The sequence below is a fragment of the Mytilus edulis genome, chromosome 10, assembly GCF_963676685.1.
Source record: "Mytilus edulis chromosome 10, xbMytEdul2.2, whole genome shotgun sequence".
Taxonomy (NCBI): domain Eukaryota; kingdom Metazoa; phylum Mollusca; class Bivalvia; order Mytilida; family Mytilidae; genus Mytilus; species Mytilus edulis.
Window position 1 is genome coordinate 46846624 of NC_092353.1, and position 24826 is coordinate 46871449.

Here is a 24826-nt window from a genome sequence, read left to right on the forward strand (position 1 = left end):
TGAGATTCCCTCTATTTTTGTTTGTTACCTACCTCGACTTTTCCTTTTGTCTTCTCGGTGGATTAATGTGATTTGAATATCGATAAAACATTGTTGGTTAAATGTATAAATGATACACTTCTTCGTACACAGAAGTTTCTGGGTTTTGAATATAAGTGTTAATATACTATGAAATTCTCATGTTTGAACGACAACTATGACCAAACAAGCAAAAATAAAAAAAAAAACTCGCTCAATTTTTCAGAATTCAAATAAAAACACAGACATATTTACAAATGATGTAGAGTTAAATTTAATTAAGTTTGTATGTGGTCCATCCAGCCTTGTTACATGTATGGGATAACAATTTACTGATAGCGGTGAGTTCATCGTGTGTCATGGTACTGTAGGTCATAGTTGTGTCGTCTACCATTGTAATAAGTTTTGTCTGAAATGAATATATAAATGGTGTATTAATGATGTTTGCTCTTCTGTTTTAAAATAACAAGCTTTAGATAACCTGATACGAATTGATAGTATACAACTAATGAAATTTATCTATTATGGTAAGTAGAAAAATGACAGACCAGTGTCCTTGCTGTTTAGGTTTAAAAATGAAATTTGGTGATAAATGATTCTCTTTAGATTTTTAAGACCTTTTTTCTTTTAAAACTATTAAAAACGATATGGATTTTATAAGAGTTTAAGAAATGGCTTTTAGAACTATGTATATATGTAATGAAATAATGAAAAGAGAATGGTTATGCTGAGAAAATCTTTGAACTAAATTGATAAGTTGAGAAGATTTCAAATATCTGACAAAGAGTCAAAAACAAGAAAAAAGAAAATCCTTAAATGTTTAAAGGGATACATCGACTATCACCTTCGAAAAAAAATAGCGGGAGGGACATATTTTGAATCATTTACTTCATCAAAAAGTTTAATCAGAGAAAAGTATGTATTGCTTCACTTAGCCAATGTTCAATTTAATCACATTAACTACCGATTAATAACTTCAAAATCACTCTTACTGAAAGGCGGCCCTTTTTCAGGATTAATTAGATTTACAAAAATATGAAACGATTGTGTTTCATATGCTGTTAGGCATATATTAAGATCCTCAATTTTGATGGGGAAAAATAGTGTGGCAAATAGATGACAAAACCAATATTCCTAATCCAGAGTATCCCCATACATAAATTCTATAAAGTAAAATTTAAAAAAAAAAAATAGTTGATTGATAGTGTCAAAAAACGGTAGAAAACAACTAAGGGAAGTTATCTATTCAAAAGGGCCAAAGTCATCTGGTGTTAATCATATAAATAAAATACCTATATTTTTGCCATTTCATCTGGAACGTTATTAAATACTGGGTGTATAAGTACTTTGATAATTGAGGAGTTAAAACTAGTAACAAATTGATAATTTGAAAATGAATTATTGCAAATAATCATACCTCAAGTAAATGAAGACCGTGAGTTGTATGTACATCAGCTGACTCTGTGCCAGCCATGGTGTAAAGATAACATTTATGATGGGTCATGGCAGCCATCATATGCTGAAAATATATAAATAATAACATATATAACGGTATCGTTGTCTCATTTTTGTTGTTGTACATTTTGGGAATATACATAATTGCAATATTAATGTAATTGTCATACGATAGATTATGTATTTAACAATTATTTTGTTTTCAGTTTCAATTCAGGTAACCATGAATCTGTTATAACCGCTTGTTGGTATTTTATATTGTATTTATATGAGTTTCCTTAGGTCGGTGAGTTGTATCTTTTTTTGAAATTTTCTTTGTAAATTTTGTGTTGATCCGGTAAGCGGTAGCTTTATCAGCTGATTTTATGCCACTTTTTAATATGTTATATCCCGTTTCGTTAAGTACAAATAATAAAATTGGTATTTTTGGACAATGTAATAGTATTGTGTTATCTTACAATTTAGCCGTGACACTTCTACATTATTAATCGTTGTTTATCAATTGTATGGTTAAATAAATCGATATTGCTTCAACCTCGAATAAGGATCACAAAATTAATTGTTTTGTTAAGCATTCTAGTTAGTTATAGATCTTTGAATTGGTTATACGCAAGTTATGATATAAAATATTAAATGCTTGTTAACGGAATAGTTTTATAAATTAAACAGTTTTCTAATAAGAGACACACGAGACCAGTGGAATCGTTTTGTATACCATGAAAAGAAAAAGTTGTATTGCTATGCCTGATTTTTGTATAATTATAGTTGGTTGATTGTAGAGGGGGTATATGACCTTTATCGGGACTCCGGGAACGGGTGTTTTTAAACTCGGGATTTCAGGATTGACCCTTTCGAGATTCAGGAATTCTTTTTTCGAATTTCGGGATGCCGAGATTTCAATTTATTTAAGTTCGGGACCTCGGTATTTCGTGTTTTTAAGCCGGGGATTTCGGGATCAAGTCCCCTCCTACCCCCTCATTGTAGGATAAGAAACAAAAGTCCTACCGATTTTAGCACATTCTTTCAAACATAAGATTTACTTACAGAATGAGGATCATATTTGAAACCGAAAGACTCTACCACTGCAGGTTCGTGTGTTGGACGTGTTCCATGGTGATGATGATGCTTCGTACTATGTGGTGCCATTGTTGTGGCGGCAAGAGACTAAAATTAGATATACAAGAAAATATTTTATGATTCATTTTACCTTTAACGTATCGTAGATGGATGGCTGGATTTACATGTTCAGTTTCAAATTAAATGCTTATTCCGGACGGGAATGATCATAATTATGAATACTGCTTTGTAGCAGACCGACACGCTAACGCCGGATTTTTAACGTGTTAGTTCACAAGCTAAGAATCGGCTTTAAGAAATGTCACCTATCTTGAAACATTATTTTAACACTGATTCGACCAGTCTTTGCTGTAACTCCTTAATGCCGGGTGAACAGCGGAAAGGTGCAGATTTCAATATTAACACTATTGGTTTTACCTGGCCGGGCTTAGACCTTCTACAAGTGTTGTCATGAGAAAAGGAATACAGTATTCTATTTTTTATATTCAAGAATTAGTACAATACTTTTAAGGATGAACAAGAAGATATAAAATATCATTCCCATCTCAAACTATTACATTGTTTATGTTAAGCAAACATACAAAAATCTAGGTCAGAATGCTTATAATACTTACTTATTTTTTAAAGTTTACATTGTACATAACATGTGTATACAGTTGCAAATTTAATCTACCAGAACTCATGCTATAAATTGTATAAAAAAAATATACAATACTGTGTACATATTATATCATATACAATATTTTTGTACATGTTAAACATGTATACTAATGAATCAATCATTGTTTTGCTTTATTTAGAAAATTGAATTATTGAAAGTGAGCGGTATCCTTGTGAAAAACAGACTTATTTTACACAAAGAATGTTTTTCGGAACTGTAATACAAAAAAAAGTGAAGTTCATAGGAAAATACTCAAACAAAGAAAACTTCCCTGCGAAATTGCCAAAACAAGTAGTCTTACCTGTCCAACAAAGAAACAGATCAACAGTACAAGCATCATGATTGTGTTCTATATTCAAAACTCAATTACTACATGAAATGGTTTGTAAGGACAAGACTATATATATAGGTTGTTCTAAATTCATATCTTGATCATGAACAAGATAAATGTGGGTTGTATAACTTAACTAGGTACTAAACATTCCGATAAGATGTGAAAGATCCATACGGTCGATTTACTAACATACCTTTTCTCACTTGAAAGTTCTATTGACACCGTTATTTTAAGCCGACTTGCAACGAACTTTGGTGAAAAACATTAATCCCGTTCGCTGGTATTCAAGTTCATATTTGAAAAAAAATTTGTTTACTTGAAAAAACCATTTGATATTGATAGCCCTGATAACGAAACATAAAAATGGGGGAAAAAAATTACCAACGCTTTTTTTTCTCTCTCTAATGTTGTTGATATTTTTTAGTGTTAAAAGTCCCCGATATGACAATATGTAAAACAATTCAAATGAGCAAGCAATATTAATGATTAAGCCGTTATCAAAAAAAATGTTAGCAGTCAGCAACCCATGACAACCACATTGTACTGATTTGCAGTTTCTTGACAAAAGTGGGTTTTGTATTCAACAATATATAGCATATAACACCATATCAAAAGTGTTAGGGTTTAACATGTTTCTTAGAGCTCAAACCTCCCATAACCAGGGACAGTGGAGTAACCACACATCATAAGAATAACTAAATAAAGGCAACAGTAGTATAGAGGGGGAGGACAGGGGTAAGGAAGACAGGGAGAAAGGGGGTAGGAGAAAGGAGAAAGGGGGTGGGAGAAAGGAGAAAGGGGGGTAGGAGAAAGGAGAGGAAGGCTGGGAGAAAGGAGAAAAAGTTGGAGAAAGGAGAAAAAATAAAATATCTCTCCTTTTAAAATTTTTTCTAATATTTCAAGAAAAAATATTTCAAAAGGAGATGTTTTATTCTAATGGGAGAAAGGAGAATGGGGTAGGAGAAAGGAGAAGAGGGGTGGGAGAAGGGAGAAAGGTACCCCCCTGTCCTCCCCCTCAGTATACCACTGCTCAAAAGTCATACATCGAGGGAAAACAAATCCGAGTTCCAAACTAAAACTGAGGGACGCACCTCAACTATAAAACGAAAACAACGAAAACAACGAAACAACATAAACACTGAAGTGCAACAAAAAACAAACGACAACGCAACGTATATATAAACGAACTATTAGATAACTATTGCGATATTTCTGACTTGATACTGGACATTTTAAGGGGGGAATGTGATTAGTTAAACCTCGCGCGTTATTGCAATGTTAAATTTACCTATAAAATGACAAAATTACATAACAGGAATAGAGTACAAATAAATGCAAGAAAACTCATTACAGAGAAATACAAGAATAAATAAATAATATAATAGTAAATTTTGACATGTAAACCGCAGAATTACAACGAATACCTTAATATAATGTAGGATAGTACACAAAAACAGCACAACAGAATAGTATAATGAGTGAGAAATGGCTAAAAAGCATACGACACCGTTTTGGTTCAGTGGTGTTATAACGAATATTTGCATTCAAGCTATTTTTCATCTCGTCAATTCAAGTATAATGTTAAAAAATATTCACTCAAGATATCAAAACAACTTGGGGCGAAATTTTATCCTTTTACCAACAGTTGTGGTTTTCTTGAAATAATCTATCCTTTAGATAAATATACATATTTTGTTTTGCTTCAAATGATAAATACAAGTGATTTTTTTGGTGAAATCATTTTGAATAGCTCCTTTTCATAAATATGCTTAGGCTAAAAGAGGGACGAAAGATACCAGAGGGAGTCAAACTCATAAATCGAAAACAAACTGACAACGCCATGGGTAAAAATGAAAAAGACAAACAAACAGTAGTACACATGACACAACATAGAAAACTAAAGAATAAACAACACGAACCCCACCAAAAACTAGGGGTGATCTCAGGTGCTCCGGAAGGGTAAGCATGTTCGTGCTCCATGTGTGGCACCCGTCGTGTTGCTAATGTGATTACAAATCCGGTAAATAGTCTAATTCGATAGGTCACATTCATGTAGGGGAGGGGGATTGTAGTTACGACGTAAGGAACATATCCGATATCATTTGTGAAAAGGTTATTCCATAACGGTCAACCAACTCGTGATGGCGTCTGTAAAATTTACGAAGTGATGATGTCAACTTCACCATTTGGAACTCTTTGTTCAATAGTTTCCTTGTGAGCAGCAGCCCCTATCAAGAAAATCATGATAGGAAATGCAAGCACGGGAATATCGTATCAATTGGGAGATATATACATCAGATGCAGGTGCTGCTGGAATGTTGCTACTTAGAAATGTAAAGTTCACAATTGAAATGATCTCTTTTGTCTTTAGGCTAAAGATATTTCATTTTTATGAAATTTTTCATCATTTATAAAAAGTGGCATTTGTTGCTGTACATTTATATAATCTTAACAAATTTCATATGTGATTTGTTCAGAAAAGGTGGTATAAATAATCTGAATAATCTGAATACATAACCAAGCCAAATTGCATCAGCAACCCAGGCGTTCATTTACTCGTTTTCAAGCTATTGATTGAATTCCATCAACAAATACATCGTTTTCCAATATATGTCACAGCTTGTTGTATCGTGTTTTTCGTTTCTCGTTTTTATATAAATAAGACCGTTGGTTTTCCCGTTTGAATGGTTTTACACTAATTAATTTTGGGGCCCTTTATAGCTTGCTGTTCGGCATGAGCCAAGGCACCGTGTTGAAGGCCGTATTTTGACCTATAATGGTTTACTTTTATAATTGTAACTTGGATGGAGAGTTGTCTCATAGGCACTTATACCACATCTTCCTATATCTATGAAATAAAATACGCGAATGTGAGACATTGTAATGTGCCACCTTTAAGTATTATGCTATTGGTCAAGCTATGAAATCAAATATTCAATATATAACACTCGTCTAAAGATAAGGGCAACTTTGACGTCTTTGTCCTACTTTAAGGAAATTCTTAACATCTTACGTGAACCTCTCATTCATTTCTATATCTGCTTGTTGATTTAATTGTTGGTTTACCAATTATGATACGAATAAATATAAATGTGAGGTACTCCTTATATAAACATCAAGTTGTAACACCTTATGTTTTAAAATATGACATGATTTTTACGGTACTCAATGATAAACACCACTTACGTTGGTATTCTTGATAAAAACGTTTCACATTTTGTCTTTCCTGTTTTACATGTAGCTTCCTAGACGATATTTGATTTTGTTTTTTTATTGATGACCGACAATCAAAGTTTTCTTACATTCACGTTATTTGGACTCTAGTAGACTATAAGGCACATGTCTAGGGTAAGTTGCTGAAAGCAATAAACCAATGAAATATTTCAAAATACAAATTAATCGCCAATCTACAACCAATTACCTATTTGTTCAAATGGTTAATATACGTAAGTAATGTGAGTTTAACTAAACCACTTGTTACTATTATTTTTGTTTTTATTATCTATCCCCATGTTTTAGGACTATAAATCCTGATTATCATTATACATTGTACATGTAACTATATTTCGTCTTTGGTAACGAAAAAATCACTACTAGTATTTGTATGTGAATCATTTATACTTATGGACAGGTTGGGTGTGGCTGTTTAATGAATGTGAAGGTACATTCTTATCTGGTTTAGACGTTTGTTTCTTCTGTGAAATATGTATTTAGTGCTAAGTGCTTCGGTTCAATAGAGATTATAAAATAGTGTACTAGATTCAGAGATACTGTGATAAAACGGTGGCTTTCTATTACGTAAATAACAGCCTTCGGTCGATTGACAGAACGGATTTTGAGAAAAAGGATAAACAAAACAAGATTTGTTATGCGAGTTTAAGGTCGAAGATGAGTATATATTTGTCCTTTTATTTGTTTTATGTTGCACTGAAAAGATATTGAAATATGTTAGGAAACTGTACAAAGTATATACACAGACTTATTTAACAAGCTATAGACTTCTTCAAAATTCAACATTGAATGTATGTATCAAAAGACAAGTAACTCATCATAGATGCTGAAAATAATGAACATTTACGTAATGGCCATTATAACAGTCTTCTAAATCATGTAAATCATTGATCAGTCTTTAATCAGATTTGTTATCTGGTCCTAAAGAATGTATTACTATAAAATTTGCAATTTCCACGATGATGACTTATAAATTTGGTCATCAAATTGTATGTTGAGGTAATTTGGACATCACTCTTTCTAATGTTTTATTAAGGTTAAATGATAATAATAACTTGATCATGCTGGTCTATAAATTTCTGTTTATAATTTGGCTTATCTTATTTATTTTATTTTTTTTTCTCTAATTTTCTTTAAAAAACAACAACTAAAAGGAGCATATTTAGATTATTCGAGAAAAAGAATACGGATGTTTTATATAGTTATCCTACTATTCTTAGAACAGTAAATTAAATTGTTTTGTGTATTTAAGTTTTGGTGTTTACCTGAGTCAATATATCATGTATAGAGTGGTTATGTCTTGAAACAAATCTCTCTTTTTTTTTAATTTAATTCTTGTTAAAAAAGAGGGACGAAAGATACCAAAGGGAGAGTCAAACTCATAAATCGAAAATAAACTGACAACGCCCTTTATACGTTTATTTTATCACTAGTCATGTGTTCAGGTATTTCAAACTCGGTAAGACCGGTGCTTCTGCTAATAATAGTTCCATGAACTAAATACCGAAATAGAAAGAAAGTCAGAGATGAAATACGAAACTGTGAGAGAGTTCATTGTACCGCTTTCAGGTAGATTGGTACTTTTAGACACGTTATGAAATTAAATTTTAAATGTTTGACACTCGTCCAAAGAAAAGGACAACTTTGACGTATTTGTCCTACGTCACGGACCTTCTTGACCTCTGGTATGAACTCATACTTTCTCAGTTGTTTTAATGGTTGATTTACCCATTATGTTATAAATAAACCAAAATACAAGGTGATCTGCAAATAAACAGCATCAATCAATACTGTATGTTCTAAAATGTCATTTAATTGTCCACACAACGATATACACAGATAAACAGATCTTACCATGTTTTTAATGGTGTAATTGTTTCACATTGTGTCATGCCTTTAATAAATGAGCTGACTATATATTCATTGTTATTGGCCTATAATCTTTGTTTGCTTACATTCACTTAATGTGGATTTTTTTTTTTGATTTTCTAAACTAGTGTGATTTACTTTAAAAAAAAATTACAATAATATTGCAAAATGAAATCCACAATTTTTAGTAAAGTGGTATGTGAATCGTTTATACTTTTGGACGGGTTGATTGTGAATGTTTAATAAATGTGAAGGTACAATGTTATTCGGCTTTGACGTTTGTTTCTTCTGTGGTAGATGTACTTAGTGACTAATAATTCGGTGACTTCAAATACACAATATAGATATAGATACAGTACTAGGTTTAGAGACCATAGTTCGTTTATCTAAGAGCATAAGGTGACTTTGTAGTACGTAAATAACTGCTTTCGTTCAATTGACTATACGGATCTTAAAAAAAGGATGAAAACCCCGATTTTTTTTCATGCGAGGTTTAAGGCAGAAAACTAGTAAATGTTTGTCTTTAAACTTGTTATATATTGCACTCGAATAGATATTGAAAGTGTAAAAAAGTATATGTAATGGACTTAGTTAACAAACTCTAGTCATCTTCAGACATGTACATTGAAGGTATATATAAAACCTCATTTGCATATGGAGTATATATGTCCCATCTGATGTTCCAGAGCTTGTATTTACTGTCATGATTTCCTTTATAAAGTGCCTAAACAAAAATGTTTACTTTCTCAGTAAATCATTATTTGTAATTTATTCAAGTATAGCACTAAAAAGGAATATGCTTGACGAATAGATAAATGAATGTTAGAATTGAAATACCAGATATACACCAAAATAACAAGGATGTATCCATAGTACACCTATGCTCCTTCCACACTATCATATTCTATGTTAAGTTAAATGTGCAATTGGGGTCAAAACTCTAATTTTCCATTACAATTAAAAGGATTATATCATAGGGAACATGAGTACTAAGTTTCAAATTGATTGGACTTCAACTTCATCAAAAACTACCTTGACCAAAACCTTAAAACTAAAGCAGCACAGACAGAAAGATGAACAGAAGAAAAGACAAATAAACAGACACACAAACTGAAAAACTTAATGCTCCTAAGTGGGGCTTAATAATAAAGAAATGTTGTATGAATCAGTCAAATATCCACCAGAGTTCAAATTTAGTGAAGGTTAGCAATCAAAGCAATTACACACATTGTTCTTATATAAAAGGTTGATTACACACACTTAAAATATCAGAAATATTTGTGTAAACGTCATCTATCGATAACTTACAGGGGTTAATAGCACGCTTCATTTAACAATCAAACTGCAGATATGAAATACTAGTTGTGTATCAACTACCACAACATCAGTTTCTTATAAATACTGCAAGCAAACACAGAGACATCTGGTATACTCCAATTATAAACAACTCCAGATATTACAAAGCGGGGAAAAAAAGCTAAAGTCTCTTTGAAAATAAAAATTTATTCTTTCATTAAACATTATCAACAATTAAAATTGCACATAATTTGATTATAACAATAATAACAAGATACTAACAGCAGTTCATAAAATAATAAATAATAGATAAAATCATAGTTGTAAGTGCACCATCAAATTACATTTTATCATAATCAGGAATCATATTTCAGAATATACTGATCATACAAGCAAATGCATCAATCTGATAAAGTCATAGAATATAAAAATTGTATTTTTCAACAAAATTAAGAGAACAGAGTTCTAATGTCCCCTTCGTTGCACATGTTTTATCTGTCTAAGGTCCAAGGGCGATAACTAATATATTAAAAACAAATTCTGTTTTGTTCTTTAAAAGTTTTTATAAATAGGTTAGAGAAATAAAGGCTTCAGAGCAAATGCAATGTGATTTCTGCTATATTAAATATTTCCAAGGGGCATAACTCATTACAAATATTTGATCCACACTTATTTTCAAAAGTGTCAATAACATTGATGATATAAACCTGATAAAAGATTCATTTAACTCTTGCAAGAATTGTACACATGAGTGCTAACAATGCAATTTACAATATAAACAATATTTCCAAAGCACATAACTCTTTTAGAAATAATTGATGGGCACTGATTTTTCGAATTTGTCTAAGATATTGATGATATAACCCTTAATGATCAATTTCATAAAAATCCTGCAAGAACTGTTCACATGAGTGTGCTAGCAATGCAATTTTCCTTATAATCAAAATTTCCAAAAGGGCATAATTTTTTTCTAAATTAAAGAACCTTTGTTAGCACGCTCACATACCCCCACATTGACACTGGACAAACAAAATCTCACCAGATTCCTAAGTTCAAAGACTCATAACTCTACAAAAGTCAACTTATAAAAAAATGTTCTTGTGTATATGCACATTAACATAGTATGTCCTTGTTAACTACAAAGTTTCATGAAATTCTGTTGTGTGGTTTTAGAGTGATTACAAAGGGGTTGAAAGGGTATATTTAGGCGAATATTCAAAGTTCAAAGGGCATAACTCCTAAAAAAAATTGATTCATAATTTCCAGTCGATACGCATGTCCTTATCATCTACAAAGTTAAATGAAATTCTGCTGTGTGGTTTCAAAGCAGTTGCGATGAAAACTGTCCAAGTAGTATATTAAGGCCAATAAGTTTAAGGGGCATAACTCCTAGAAAAGAAAATTAAACGTAATTTCCTGCCAATAAGCACATCTACACAGTTTGTCCTTATTATCTACACAGTTTTATGAAATTTTGTTGTGTGGTATCAAAGGAGATGTGATGAGAATATGTTGCAGTAGTATATTAAGGCCAATAAGTTCAAAGGGTATAACTCCTAGAAAAATAATTGATTCATAATTTCCTGTCGATATGCAGATCTACATAGTATGTTCTTATCATCTACAAAGTTTCGTGAAAAATTCTGTTGTTCGAGGAACGGACCGACAGGTTAGAAATATTTTATCCAAAGCAATAAATTGTATGGGCTATAATAATTGATCAGCACTTATTTTTTAACAATCCATTTTTTCCTTATAATCAATTGTCAAAGAGACAAATATCCCCCCCCCCCCCCAAGTTCAAATAAAGTGGATGTAAGAAACTATAGGCAACTTTCAACAATGAGAACAAAAAAATGTTTTACAATTTAAGAGGAGCATACGGTCCTCTTGTGCTTAATTTCACTCATGGAGACAAGGAAAACTTGAAAGATATGTACCAAAAGGTAATCAGAGGAAATATACTAAAAGGAAATCATACTCAAACTAGCAGATCCACTAAATCAACACAAAGACTGACTAAATCACTATATGTAATAAAAGTTTATCACATTCATGAGATCACTTTGGCACTTATATCTAGATCTTCTTGATCTGTCATGGTAAGGATGCCACTCTACAACAACTATACATTAAGTCTCCTATATGGAACGCCACAGCTGTCTTATGTGGAATTCTGATATAACTATATGTTGTTTTATTATTACTTAATGATATTTTGTCTTTACTTAATATGGTGTTGACATTACGTAATGATGTTTTAATATAACTCAATAGGGAATAGTCATTACTTAATGATATTTCGATATTACACGATATGGTTTCGTATTGACTTGATATACTTTTGTAATTACTCAATATGGTTTTGTCTTTACTCGATGTGGTTTCACCATTATTCAATATGGTTGTGTCATTAGTCAATGCGGTTTTAACATTTCTTGATGTGTATCTAACTTAATGAATGTATTTTTTTCATTACATGATGTGGTTTTGTTATTTCGAAATGATGATTTGTCTATTCTTTATATGGTTTTAACATTACGTAATGATGTTTGAAAATTTGACGATTTTACGCTACTTGATGTGTTTGTTTCATTATTTGATGTGGTCTTGTCATTCTTTGGTGTGGTCCTGTCATTCTTTGATGTGGTCCTGTCATTATTTGATGTGGTTATCCCATTACTTGATGAGGTAAAACCACGTGACCAATTCGAAAAAATATGTTCTATTTTTTAACAGATTTTTTAACAGATTTCAATATGTCGTTTGTTTAATGTGCTTTGGGTGGGTATCGCCAAAGTTAAAGTTCAAATTAAAGTTCGAGTGGTTGTTCATAGTTTTTTGGAATGAAAAAGGGAACGGCAGACAATAATAATAAAAAAAAATCTAAAAATTTTACAGTATTTCGGACATAATTTGGATATCCCCAAACCACTTGGTCCTGTTATTTCATCCGAAGTTCTCAAATAAAAGCAGTATTATAATAAATTTGTAAAATATTCCACGGAATGCTGTGTCTCGCCTGATATTGCTGCTTTCAGTGTAAAAGCGTAATGTTTATCGTCTGTACATTCATCGGTAAAATAAAATGTTTTTCTGTAGATGCTTTTTCTTGATATTGAGGAACAACTTCTATACAAGTTTTAAAACACTTCATGGAGGTTATAAATTTATCATGTCAAAACAGTTTAATTCGGTTTTATTTAACTAAACAAAACTGTATGGTTTTCAACAATGAGCAAAACCCATACCCCATAGTAAGCTACAAAAGGTCCCGAAATGACGCCACTATCGACGACGTTGTTGTGTCTCACTGCCGCTACATTGATGTCGCAGGCTCGACATAAATCAAAAGACTAATACTTTATTGTTAACAAATGAAACAATTCAAACCAACTTACTCTTTAGTTACAGGAAAATCGGGGGAGGGGGCTCGGACTAAGCGACAAAGCATCAATACTATAAAATAAGAATTCTCCGATTTTATTTAGCGTGAATGATCATTTGAACATATATACGAAAATCAATCTTTTATTTTTAAATTAATCAATTGAGTTCTCTGATCTACCTCGCACTAATTGAAAAATAAACTTTTTGGAATATCTTTCACATGTGACGACGAACATGTTCCAGTTGTCGTAACTATAATACCGTCATCTTTTACTCGAATGTGAACTACCAAATAAAACCAAATCACTCAGTTTGTAAATTCGCGAATATCAAAATGGGTGCCACACGTTGAACAGAATCTCTTTACCTTTCTTGGGAACCCGAGATCACCCCGATGGATTTAAATTACCCAGTAATACCGATCCATTGAGTCAGCCAATTGAAACTGTGTTTCAAGCCACCGCAACTTTACCGCAACTGAAAGTTGGGGCATAGTGTTTAACCTCTGTCCGTCCCATTATTGGTATATAGTTATTCCGCATAACTCTCCAACAGTTTGAATCATAGGAAGTTTTCTCTTTACTGTCTGTTTGTACATATATTGAAGGTGTGCTGCATGTGGTCAGGGTTTAATTTTTATTAATATTTGCTCTTTTGGGAGAAAGTTGAACTTTGTCATTTTGGGGAAAATTTACTTGCATAAGTAGGGCGTTTCCAGATAACTCCTCCTACAGTTTGAATACTAGGAATTTATCACTCTACTGGCTGTTTGTACATGTATTGAAGGTGTGCATGTGGTCAGGGTTTTTTACTTTTTATTATTTTTCCTCTTTTGGGAGAAAAATTGAACTTTGTCCTTTTTGGGGTATAAGCGGTTAAATGAGTGGAGTGCATAGGCATCACTTTGTCTAGTTTACATTTTTTTTCTCGTGTTGTGCTTTTACACTACTGTTACAGGCCGATGTTAGGTTATGATTTATCGTTCACATATATGTTAAACGCCGCCACGTGCATTTTCTTCATGTACCTGCTTCAAGTCAAGAGCATGAAGCTCAATTGTTGTCGTTGTATACATATGTGTTATATAATTGTTTTTTTGTAAATTAGACCGTTAGTTTTTTCATTTGATTTTATCACATAGTGCATGGTGGCCTTTTGTAACTGACTATATATATGATGTCTTATATCCACTGCATTTAAATTCTGGTGGATAGTTGTCTCTTTGGCAATCACACCACATCTAACAGTACTTTATTTCAACTCCTATGTTGCGTTTTGTATACTATAACTTTGTTTAATTAGTACGCATACCCTGGAGCCGTCTTTTCTGAACCCCGAGCAAAAGCGCTTATTCCGCGATAGAAAATTTAATTACGACCTCAAAAAGACATATAAAAATAGCTCGAATTTCAACTCGAAATCTTAATTAATCTAAATGAGACTTAAATTCGAATCTTACTCAAACTCTACCTCAAGAGGTGACTCAAATTCAAAGTTGTAACTAGAACTCTGCCTTTAAATGTGATTCAAGCTCGAAATCCAACTCGAAACTCAATGCTAACAAGAACTTTAATTCTAAGCATGACTTGAATTCGAAAACTCACTCAAAGTTTAACTCAAACAGTAACCCGAACTTTAATTCGAATTAACTAATTCGATGGATGGCCACACACATTCAAGGCACATACAACATTCAAATCTATCTTAAAATAGAACAGGTTTTTCCGAATTGGTCACGTGGTTTTACCTCATCAAGTAATGGGATAACCACATCAAAGAATGACAGGACCACATCAAAGAATGACAAGACCACATCAAATAATGAAACAAACACATCAAGTAGTGTAAAATCGTCAAATTTTCAAACATCATTACGTAATGTTAAAACCATATAAAGAATAGACAAATCATCATTACGAAATAACAAAACCACATCATGTAATGAAACAACTAAATTACGTTAAGTTACATACACATCAAGAAATGTTAAAACCGCATTGACTAATGACACAACCATATTGAATAATGGTGAAACCACATCGAGTTAAGACAAAACCATATTGAGTAATGACAAAACTATATCAAGTCAATACGAAACCATATCGTGTAATATCGAAATATCATTAAGTAATGACTATTCCCTATTGAGTTATATTAAAACATCATTACGTAATGTCAAAACCATATTAAGTAAAGACAAAATATCATTAAGTTATAATAAAACAACATAAAGTAATATCAGAATTCCAAATAAGACAGCTGTGGCGTTCCATACTCCTAGTTATAATCTGTGAAGCTGGCATGGATGAATATTTCTCGTGAAAGGTCTTGGTGGAATACCTGAAATATTTAATTAAATGCATAATAATCGTAGATCTACATGTGGGAATATATTCTTTAGTAGTGAATTATTTTCAGATTTGTCTGTGTATGCTAGAACACCATATACGGTACTTTCTAATTCTAGCGTCACTAATGAGTCTTGCGGAGGAAACTCAAATATATTATAAACCCTGGGTGACTTTTTTTTATATTACTCATGGTATATATTAACTTAGGTTGTGGCAAATTTAAGCAAAACTAAAAACAAATGTCACCAAAAATGTTATAAAAAAAAATCAATTAAATAATAATAAACTTGATAACTTGACATGCATAGTCATTACATAGTGAAATTAATTTTTTCAAGTTTCTGAGAGTAGCAGGAAAATGTTGAACCAACAGTAAAACAAAGTACAAATTTCATATAACTGTGTATGCAAACAAAATAAATCCAGTATCTTTCATAACTCTATGAAAATTGAAACCCACAAAAATAAATAAATCCACAGTATTATTTTGAAAATGAAACTTCAACATTAGATCAGATAATTATTTACAACTATAAATCAAACTATAAGTATACCTGTTGTGTTCAAACTCTTGTAGTGATCTTCTATGTGCTGATACTTCACCAGTTTTGTAAGATACTGAAAAAACATCAAAATCATAATTAATAAGAGGGTCTATTCTGGATGGGGGAATCTTTCATTTCTGTGTTCTTTAATCTTTTGCATAATTTTTCTCTATCAAATCTTGAATTGTTACGGTCATTTTGATCTATTCTTTATATATCAGTATTCTGACCATCATTCCCCCCCCCCCTTTTTTTATATATATCTAAGCACCCTATTATTCTGTATTTTTATTTGTTTTGCACCCATTTTTCTATGTAGTTTATTATTTGGGACCATTTTCCTGTTGATTTTGTTTATAATTCTCATTTCTGTAAACTCCAACCAATACCTTATATAAAAACGCTAATGATTCAAATTTTGAAACAATTCTTCTTAAAGCATATACATGATATAACATTAGCATCCTCTGATTTAAGGTAAATGGTATCCTGTGGGTTATTTTAACTATCGCCAAACAGAAAGTAGCTGCATGCTGTTCTAAAAATTAGTCACATGCTACAACTCAATATTATGAAGCTACAATCCTAATGAAAAATTATTTCCTACCATGGAAATGATGAAACCAATCTTTGGGCCATTTATTTTTTACTCAGACAAAAACCATAACCCCCTTGAAGTTTTGAAGTTAAAGGGTTGCTCACTAACTCTATCTGCCATTGATCTCTCCAAAATTAATAACATATCAACTTTCAGTGTTGTGATGTGAAAACCTTACTACCTGTATTGCTATTTATGACCTAGATAAATTGTCACAGTCTTGTATTCGAAGTTTACTGAGGAAAGCTGTTGCCGTCTTCTTAACAGAATCTTACTTATAATACTTCCTTTATTGCTAAAATTCAAGTAAAATTATATTATTAATATCTTTAATATTTAAGCATCCATTCATCATCATCTCATCATCATACATTGTGTTGGACTACATCCCACGCTTAAAGTCGGCCTCATATATTGAATTACATCTAGAAATTGACAATGTAGGTCGGTTGAAAACAAAACTTTATGACAAAAGAGATGATTTTAGCTTCCCAATCGTGAACTTTCCATTTCTATGTACGGTAGCAACATTCCAACAGCACCTGCATACAGAGTATATTTTCCCAATTGATAAGATATTCCCCTGCTTGTATTTCATATCATGATTTCCTTGATAGAGGGTTACTGCTCGATAGGAAGCTTTGAAACCAAGAGTTTCAAATGGTGAAGTTGAAATCATCCTTTATCACAGATGATATCAGATATGTTCCTTATGTGGTAACATAAGCACAAAGAAGAAGCACAAAAAGGCATACATCAATTAACATCCTCATTTTGATTATATTATACGATTTTATTTGTCTATGTAAAATGCACCCATCAAGGAAGGAGGGTTTAGAATACTGGTGTAAAATTGCACGTTTGAAATTCGCATAGGTAGACATGAAATAATTTTGTCGTTCAAAGTATGACGGGATGCATAAATACAGAGTCACGTCAAATGTATATCACAAAAAAAGTTAGTTAACAGTAAAAGTAATTTTAATAAATAAGATAATTTTGTCATTCAAAGTATGACAAGATACATAGATACAGAGTCACATCATAAAATAATTTTGTCATTCAAAATATGACAAGATACATAGGTACAGATTCACATCATAAAATAATTTTGTCGTTCAAAGTATGATGGCGATCTACCGTGATTATATTGCTATGGGGATCGTCCACGTGTATATTGATCAGGTGATCTTTCACGATTATATTGACCAGAAGACCCAAGGTTATATTGATCAGCCACTCCACGGTTACGCTGATTAGTTGAAAGCATAACACCAGCTAGTTTTGTGACAATTTGAGTGAGGTTACGCACCTCATTTTCAAAAGGACCGCTCAATTATTTGGCATTTTTCATCCATACATCGCCATCTGTTTGGCTATTGAGGTTTTCAATTGTTTTGACGCCTTGTTGATCGTTTCTGGGTTCCTCTCTATTAAATGCCAGAATCTTATCTTTACATCCTTGGAAGAATTCTTCTGTTCCCATCTGGTCTGATCGTCTTTCGTCCTGAAGCGCTGCTCCAATGCTTTTCGTAATGCCTTGGAATCATCATCTGTGTTTACCTTGCGAGCGTACTCCAAGGCAACATCGGCCAGGCAATCTAGGAGCCTACACACCTTTTTTCCTGTTTTCCCATTATTGTCTACCAGCAGTCCGTTCAAATAGGTAAATGAACGTCTTCCAAGTCATGGATCCTCTTCCATTGAACATTTGAATTTATGGTAGGTGTGGGCTTCGGCTTTGGTACCTGGCACCAACATTTCTTGCCATCGGGCATATTCTATCTCCACAGAGTAGTCTGAAGAAGAGATGTTGCCACGCTCTTTTGGTTTCCTCTGTCCTTACCTGGATCGGTCAGTGGAGTCAACTTGCTGTTGTGGCAAGCCTGTTAGAGCTCCGGGAGCTGATGAGGTTGTCATAATTGGAGTCATAAACGTGGGAAGAGGAGGAATTGCCATTGACCCGATATTGATTGTACTGTTAGTAGGCACTGCAGTCAGCATTTGAGAAACTTGTTTCTGTAATGGTATGCTAATTTGAACCAATATGATTGACTTATAGTAGGTTGTAAGTGTGTGTAAGAAGACATATAAGCCATTTACTGGTATCTTTGATCACTAGAGTTTTCTGTTCTTAAATGGAGGATGTTGTTGAATAATTTGAAATGTCTCATTCAGGGCCAAGGGCCCTGACATAGGACTTCCGACTTTAGGTGAAGACACCAAATTGGTCTTCAACAGAGTTGGTGCGGTTGATGTTTTTTGCGAACTAATTGTGGAAAGACCCAAGGTAGGGAGCTTGGTATGTAATTTTGGTGGACTTGGTATACTGGCTAAGGTCAAATTTTAACTTAGATGATGTGTCCATTGCAGAATTTTTACTTCTTCATGTTACTTGTCCACTAATTCACTTACAACCTATGCCATTTGTTTGATAGTACCCTGCTGTTCAAATGCACTTTTAAATTGAACTGTGTCTGCTTCCCCAGATGTTGTCAGTTGGTCCATCCGTCTCACCACAACATTGAATTTCTCATTGGTCTGACCGTCAATACCGTCGAGCGCTTACCACTAGCCTTGTGGTCTATCTTGTGTTCAAACTGCTGAAGTTGCTGAGATATTGCTCCTATCTGTTCATTATTAATATACATTGCCTCTTTCTGTTCAGCTTGCATCGTTATGAGACCAACACACATTTTATCAATTCGCGCTTCGCTCTGCTTTATATTGCGGTCAACCTCAGCTGTTCTTTGAGCATAAGGTTTCCTAACTGCTTAAAATTCTTGGTACAATTGTTGAATAGTCATTTCTGAGTTGCCCTCTATTAAAGTGTCTTCAGCTGTGGGTTTCTCCATATCCCACAGTGATTCAATTCCTACCATTTCACTGATATGGGTTTCTACAATTCTCAAATCACAGTATTATATCTCAAATTGCAAAATATTGCAACCAAGAAATAAGATAGGCACTGAATAATATCTTACGGCAGATAAATCTCAAATCACAGCTTTTACATGTTCAAGAATATTGGAAAGGACAAGGTACAATAAGGGCCATTCTTGGCCCCCTCTCCAAATGAATTGAATTTTATAATTTTAATAGACTAAATATAGAAGCTTAAAAAAATGACAATTTTTTTTTAGTAATTATCATTTGTTGGTTGCCTAGCAACAGATTTAAAATCTGCTATTTATGCGCTATTTTTAACCATATTCATTAAAAATGTGTCTTTTTTATATGAATAAAAATGTATCATTATACAATACATATATGGAAATCTCTAACTATAATGTCTCATTTATCTGAATTATTAAATACGAGAATTTATCATATCTTAGCCTCCAGAATGACCCATAGCAACAGCACTGTATATTAAGCAATCACAGCCTTTAATATCTCTTCAAGGTTTTTGCAACCCCTTATGTGTTGACCAAAGCTAGGTATCTATTGTTAGGTGATTGCATGACAGTTGTAAATAACTTACATTTTGTTAGCTTTTTAATGCTTAGAAACTACCTAGCAACCGTATCCATTGCGTAGCAACGACCTTTCTCTATACGATTTACGCTGATATTGTACTTTTCTTATGTTAATTTGTCATCTAAACGGTTTTGATATTTTGTAGATTTATCACTATCCAACTATGGATGGAAGAAGCTTGGTGTGTACTAAACGAAAAAAAAAAATCCCCCCCCCCCAAAAAAAAACCCAACCCAAAACAAATAATAAAGTCTTACGAAAAAGTTTTTTAAAAAAATCAAAGTTATTATGACCTTCAAGGCCTTCTCATCATTATATCATAAGTATTATGTTAAGTCCTTGTACAATAGCAGTTAAGTAAAAAAACAGAATTACTAGAACTATTGATTTATTCAATGATCAAACAATTATATAAATAATGAAATAACAGGCAGTTTTCTTTGACAAAATTACACAATGTTCTGTGAATGTTCGTGGAACCAAGGAAAATCATCCTTTGTAAAAAGTTCCACTGCATATAGATGAAATTGAAATCGGGAATGTGCATGTCAAAGAGACAACAATCTGAATATAGACTATAAACCGCCAAACAGGTATAACTTACTAGTTTAAGTATATATATATATTACGCAGAAACGTGTAAAAAGCATCTTAAGATATAGTGTAATATATGGACAACAAAATGTACGCCATTGGTCTGAATCAAAACTGTCGGATGTCTGTATTAAAAGTGACGGTAATTAGATAAACCTATCATAGTGCATAATCATATATCAACACATTCTTTTGGCATATATGTACGTAATACCACATAAACAGGGTAATCTCCAAAGTGACCAAAGTCTTGTTTATTAAAGACACATAGCATCACACGTGATTATCACACGTCAATCAGCTCCAAGGAGGAAAAACTTTAACCAGATTTGCTGACAAGGTGTACCAAACTATCTTCTATTTCAGTATAATTGTAGTTCATTTTTTAGATTTATATATTGTTTAATGTAGAGTATGTTCAGTAAGAGCAAAAAGACTGATACCTAAGCTATGACTAAAACTCGCGTGGATCTAACCTCATTGGCAATCATAACACTTCTTCTTTTTTATATATCTGACATGTGACTAAAAATGTGTACAAACATATTCTTATTTTTAATTAGTGAGCAGATAATTAACAATAGAGTATGTACGATCAGCGAGAAAAAAACGTATTCAACATTAAAATCTAAAAGAATTCCGCAACACAAGAACAATTTTAATCGGATGCTGATCTCCGAAAAAAAATCGTTTGTTAATACAACAATGAAAAAAACCCACCCCCTGTTAAATAAATTCACTATGTTTCTATGCATTTACATCTTAACCTCTGTCAATAAATATGAGTGTCAGAGATTCACTCCTCAATGAAACCGTCACTATCAGAATCGGAATCTGTTTCAAGTGGCACATCTTTTGCATTCAAAATTGAATCTTCATATTTACACGTGCTTGGTGTCTCTAGTTCCCACCTGCTATAACCAAGGTACCACATTGTAGATGCAATATGCGCACAACAACCAACCACCCGGGCGCCAACTTTACAGGTGCAATACCAACCAGTGACTTCATCTCCACTAAATTCAATCCATAGACTGTACACTCTTGAGGACGAATGCCTGGATGTTAGTTTTACTCGTAATAGATTAGGACGGTCACGGCAAGTCTGGAGCATGTAATTGTCATCAGATAGATGGCTTTCTGTATATCTTGGGGCTTGCTTCAGTTGATATACTCCCATAGTAATATCTCTGATTTGTTGGAGAGTAAGTTTAGGAAAATCTAAAACGTTTTCCGTGCCATTTACTTCAGAATAAATAGCCTTTTTGCGAATTAGATTATTGTCCTCGACATACTTCTGTACCTGGTTACCAAGCTGTGCTTTATCCAGCATAGTTTGGCCAATCTCTTCATTGCAAAAATCATTAATCAGTGGAGCCCGGAAGCAATTAATAAATGCAGAAACAATTCTGACAAAATCTCCAATATAGGGAACGAAATGGTTTGAAACGACTTTGTCGAGAAAGCGCCACTGTTTAATGCGTCCATTGGCGCTTTCAACTACCCACCGAACTTTTGTTATAAGTCGTGAAGAATTTGCCTCCTCGGTAGTGTGTTGTTTTTGTCCCTTTTTGATGAAACAAGGCATCTCTACTTTCAAGTTCAAACTCTCAAGGAAAGCTTGAGCATCTCTGAAACCTCTGTCGACTACTAATACGTCATCGTACTTTATCCATGTCTTTATATCTTCAGCATTGGTTTTAAATAAATGCTTGGTAATTGAGGCATCGTTGTTGTGGCCATTGGCATAATATGGCCCAAAGACACTCAAAATGTAGCCATCAGATCCAACTATAATCATGGGTTTGACTAAAGGTCGATTTTTGTGCATACTGTAGGTTTTCTTCTGGAACTTGTGGTATGAACTTTTCTGTATGTATATGTATGTCCCATCTAGGATCAGAACAGCTGTGTCTTCATTGTTTCCTGTAAACAATGTTTTGGCAGTTGGAGTTGTATGAATCTGGGCAAAAACGGAATGACTCATATGGTTAAATCCTAAAAATGATGGAACAAAATTTTTAATTAGAGACTCTCGAGCTGAGTGTACGGCTCGCCGTATATTGTAGGACTTAAGGCTGAAAAGAGTTCCCAAGATTGTGTTCGATAATCCAGTGCGTAATTTTACAAGGAGAATAGCAAGACATGTTCTTATTGAGCGCACTTCAGAGTTTCTTAAGTCTGTAACATGTGTGGCGACAACGTCAAACTGTTGTTTAGTGAGTCCAGTGAGATTAACAAAATCGTCATCTGACATAGCTATCTGGACATCGAAATTAAGTTTTCCAACATCTTTTAGCATTGACCTGGTTCTATCCAACAAGTTGTTTACATCCGTACGGTTGAAGAATGTCGACGGAGAAGTATGCTTTAATGCTTTCAGAGCCTCTTGCTTGAAGTATTTACCAACAAGGTGATCAGAACAACACCTACTGTTCGTGGAAATAAAGATGCCCTTGTCTATAAATGTTTGTGTCTTGGCTTCATTGGGAACAACAATAAGTTTATGCCTATTTGAATTCTGTTTCTTACAAACAATACACATACGGTGTGATTTTGTGGTAGAACGTATTGGAAGTTGTATGGTTTTTGGACTTAGGACGCCTCCAGAGCTTGGTTGGTTTTTTTTTCATTGCTTTTATTTTTTTCTGCAACAGTCACATTGTTAACTAATTTGTTAGCCTTAATTTCTCGTTGAATTCTTGTTCTACATTTTAAGCAAATTGCGTCATGTTCGTACACATGTCTTTTTAAAATTGACTCTACATAGTTCCGTAATCCAGAACTAAATATTGATCGTCGGTTTGTCTCTTTTAAGTGCGTTTTCGTACATATAATGCAACTGAAATTTCGTGGGGTAGGCATCCTCACAGCATTACCTAAAAATTGAAAATGAAGGAGAAATTATTTTAATTATTTAATCAGAAATTGTTTACTCTAATTTAACCTTTATTTTTAGTTGTATTATTTATCTTCCTGTGAACCATAATGCAAAAAACAGGAGCAGATTAAGCCAGTTTCAAAAAATAGGGTGGAAGTTGTTCATACCTCTTTTGACCCGGCTCGGAACAATATTTTCCGTAATGTACCCATATTAAACAGAAATCAAATGTATCTATACACAAGTATAATGACGAGAACGTTATGCTATTATACAGTCGCGGTAGTTTGAATATTCAACAGATGGACAAGGCGAATGCAATATAGTTCCTCTTTTAGACCGGGTGTGATATGCTGTATAAGACTAATTGTATAGTGTCTAGTATGCCATACGAGATGCATATTCATGCAGCATATATTTAAACATGCAGTAACAGTCTTAGAACATTGTGATGTTTGAATGGTGGTTCTCATTGACATTAACCCAACATTAAGTTTCCCTTATATCATTATTTTTTTTCATCTTTTCATTAGTAGATCACCTTCAATGCCGAATCATTTCAATCCAGCGGACACTTGTGCTTATTGTATGGTCTTGTGCCGAGAAGACCCTTGCAACCAGTTTTGTTAAATATGTATAAAAAAATAAAAAAAGTAGTGTTGTATATATTTACCATTCCTTATGTTTCTTCATTCTTATCAATGTAAATACTGTAACCCCTTATGGATGTACCTGAAATAGATATCGAAATATATTGGTAATATATAATGAGCGGCTGCAAAATTATTTATCTTTATTAAACAGCCTTAAAAGGCTACATTCTCTTATCTTGTAAAATATATAGTAAGGAGGCATCGGCTACAGACATGTATTTCACATTCTGAATTATAATACAATTGATAAAAAAGTGACCGAAGACTACAACAGTCATGCTGCTGATATCGAATTTATACTGAGCCAAATTGAAATATGAAAGAATTTTTTTTCAAACAAAAGTGATTAAGTATTAAGTCTAATAGTAATTGTTTGTGTCCTTTATGACTTGC

General features: G+C 33.0%; 2 protein-coding genes across 2 annotated transcripts; both read right to left on the bottom strand.

The window, feature by feature from the left end:
• Window positions 1–274: 274 nt before the first annotated feature.
• Window positions 275–3594, bottom strand: LOC139491324 (uncharacterized). Its single transcript, XM_071278947.1, has 4 exons — window positions 3513–3594; window positions 2518–2637; window positions 1436–1537; window positions 275–427 (listed from the first exon to the last, which is right to left on the bottom strand). The coding sequence occupies exons 1-4, from the start codon at window positions 3549–3551 to the stop codon at window positions 293–295; spliced, it is 396 nt and encodes a 131-aa protein (XP_071135048.1). The 5' UTR covers window positions 3552–3594; the 3' UTR covers window positions 275–292.
• An 18101-nt stretch (window positions 3595–21695) lies between these two features.
• On the bottom strand, window positions 21696–24514 carry LOC139492110 (uncharacterized). Its single transcript, XM_071280251.1, has 2 exons — window positions 24454–24514; window positions 21696–23778 (listed from the first exon to the last, which is right to left on the bottom strand). Exon 2 carries the CDS (start codon window positions 23442–23444, stop codon window positions 21696–21698), a length of 1749 nt encoding a protein of 582 aa, XP_071136352.1. The 5' UTR covers window positions 23445–23778; window positions 24454–24514.
• Between the last annotated feature and the right edge of the window lie 312 nt (window positions 24515–24826).

Excerpts from the sequence above, each read along its gene's own strand:
- LOC139491324 (XM_071278947.1), bottom strand. The coding sequence starts at position 3,551 with ATGATGCTTGTACTGTTGATCTGTTTCTTTGTTGGACAG. Across the intron at positions 2,638-3,512 it reads TCTGTTTCTTTGTTGGACAG|TCTCTTGCCGCCACAACAAT; the intron begins GTAAGACTACTT and ends ATCTAATTTTAG. Across the intron at positions 1,538-2,517 it reads TCAAATATGATCCTCATTCT|CATATGATGGCTGCCATGAC; the intron begins GTAAGTAAATCT and ends ATATATTTTCAG.
- LOC139492110 (XM_071280251.1), bottom strand. The coding sequence starts at position 23,444 with ATGTGTATTGTTTGTAAGAAACAGAATTCAAATAGGCATAAACTTATT.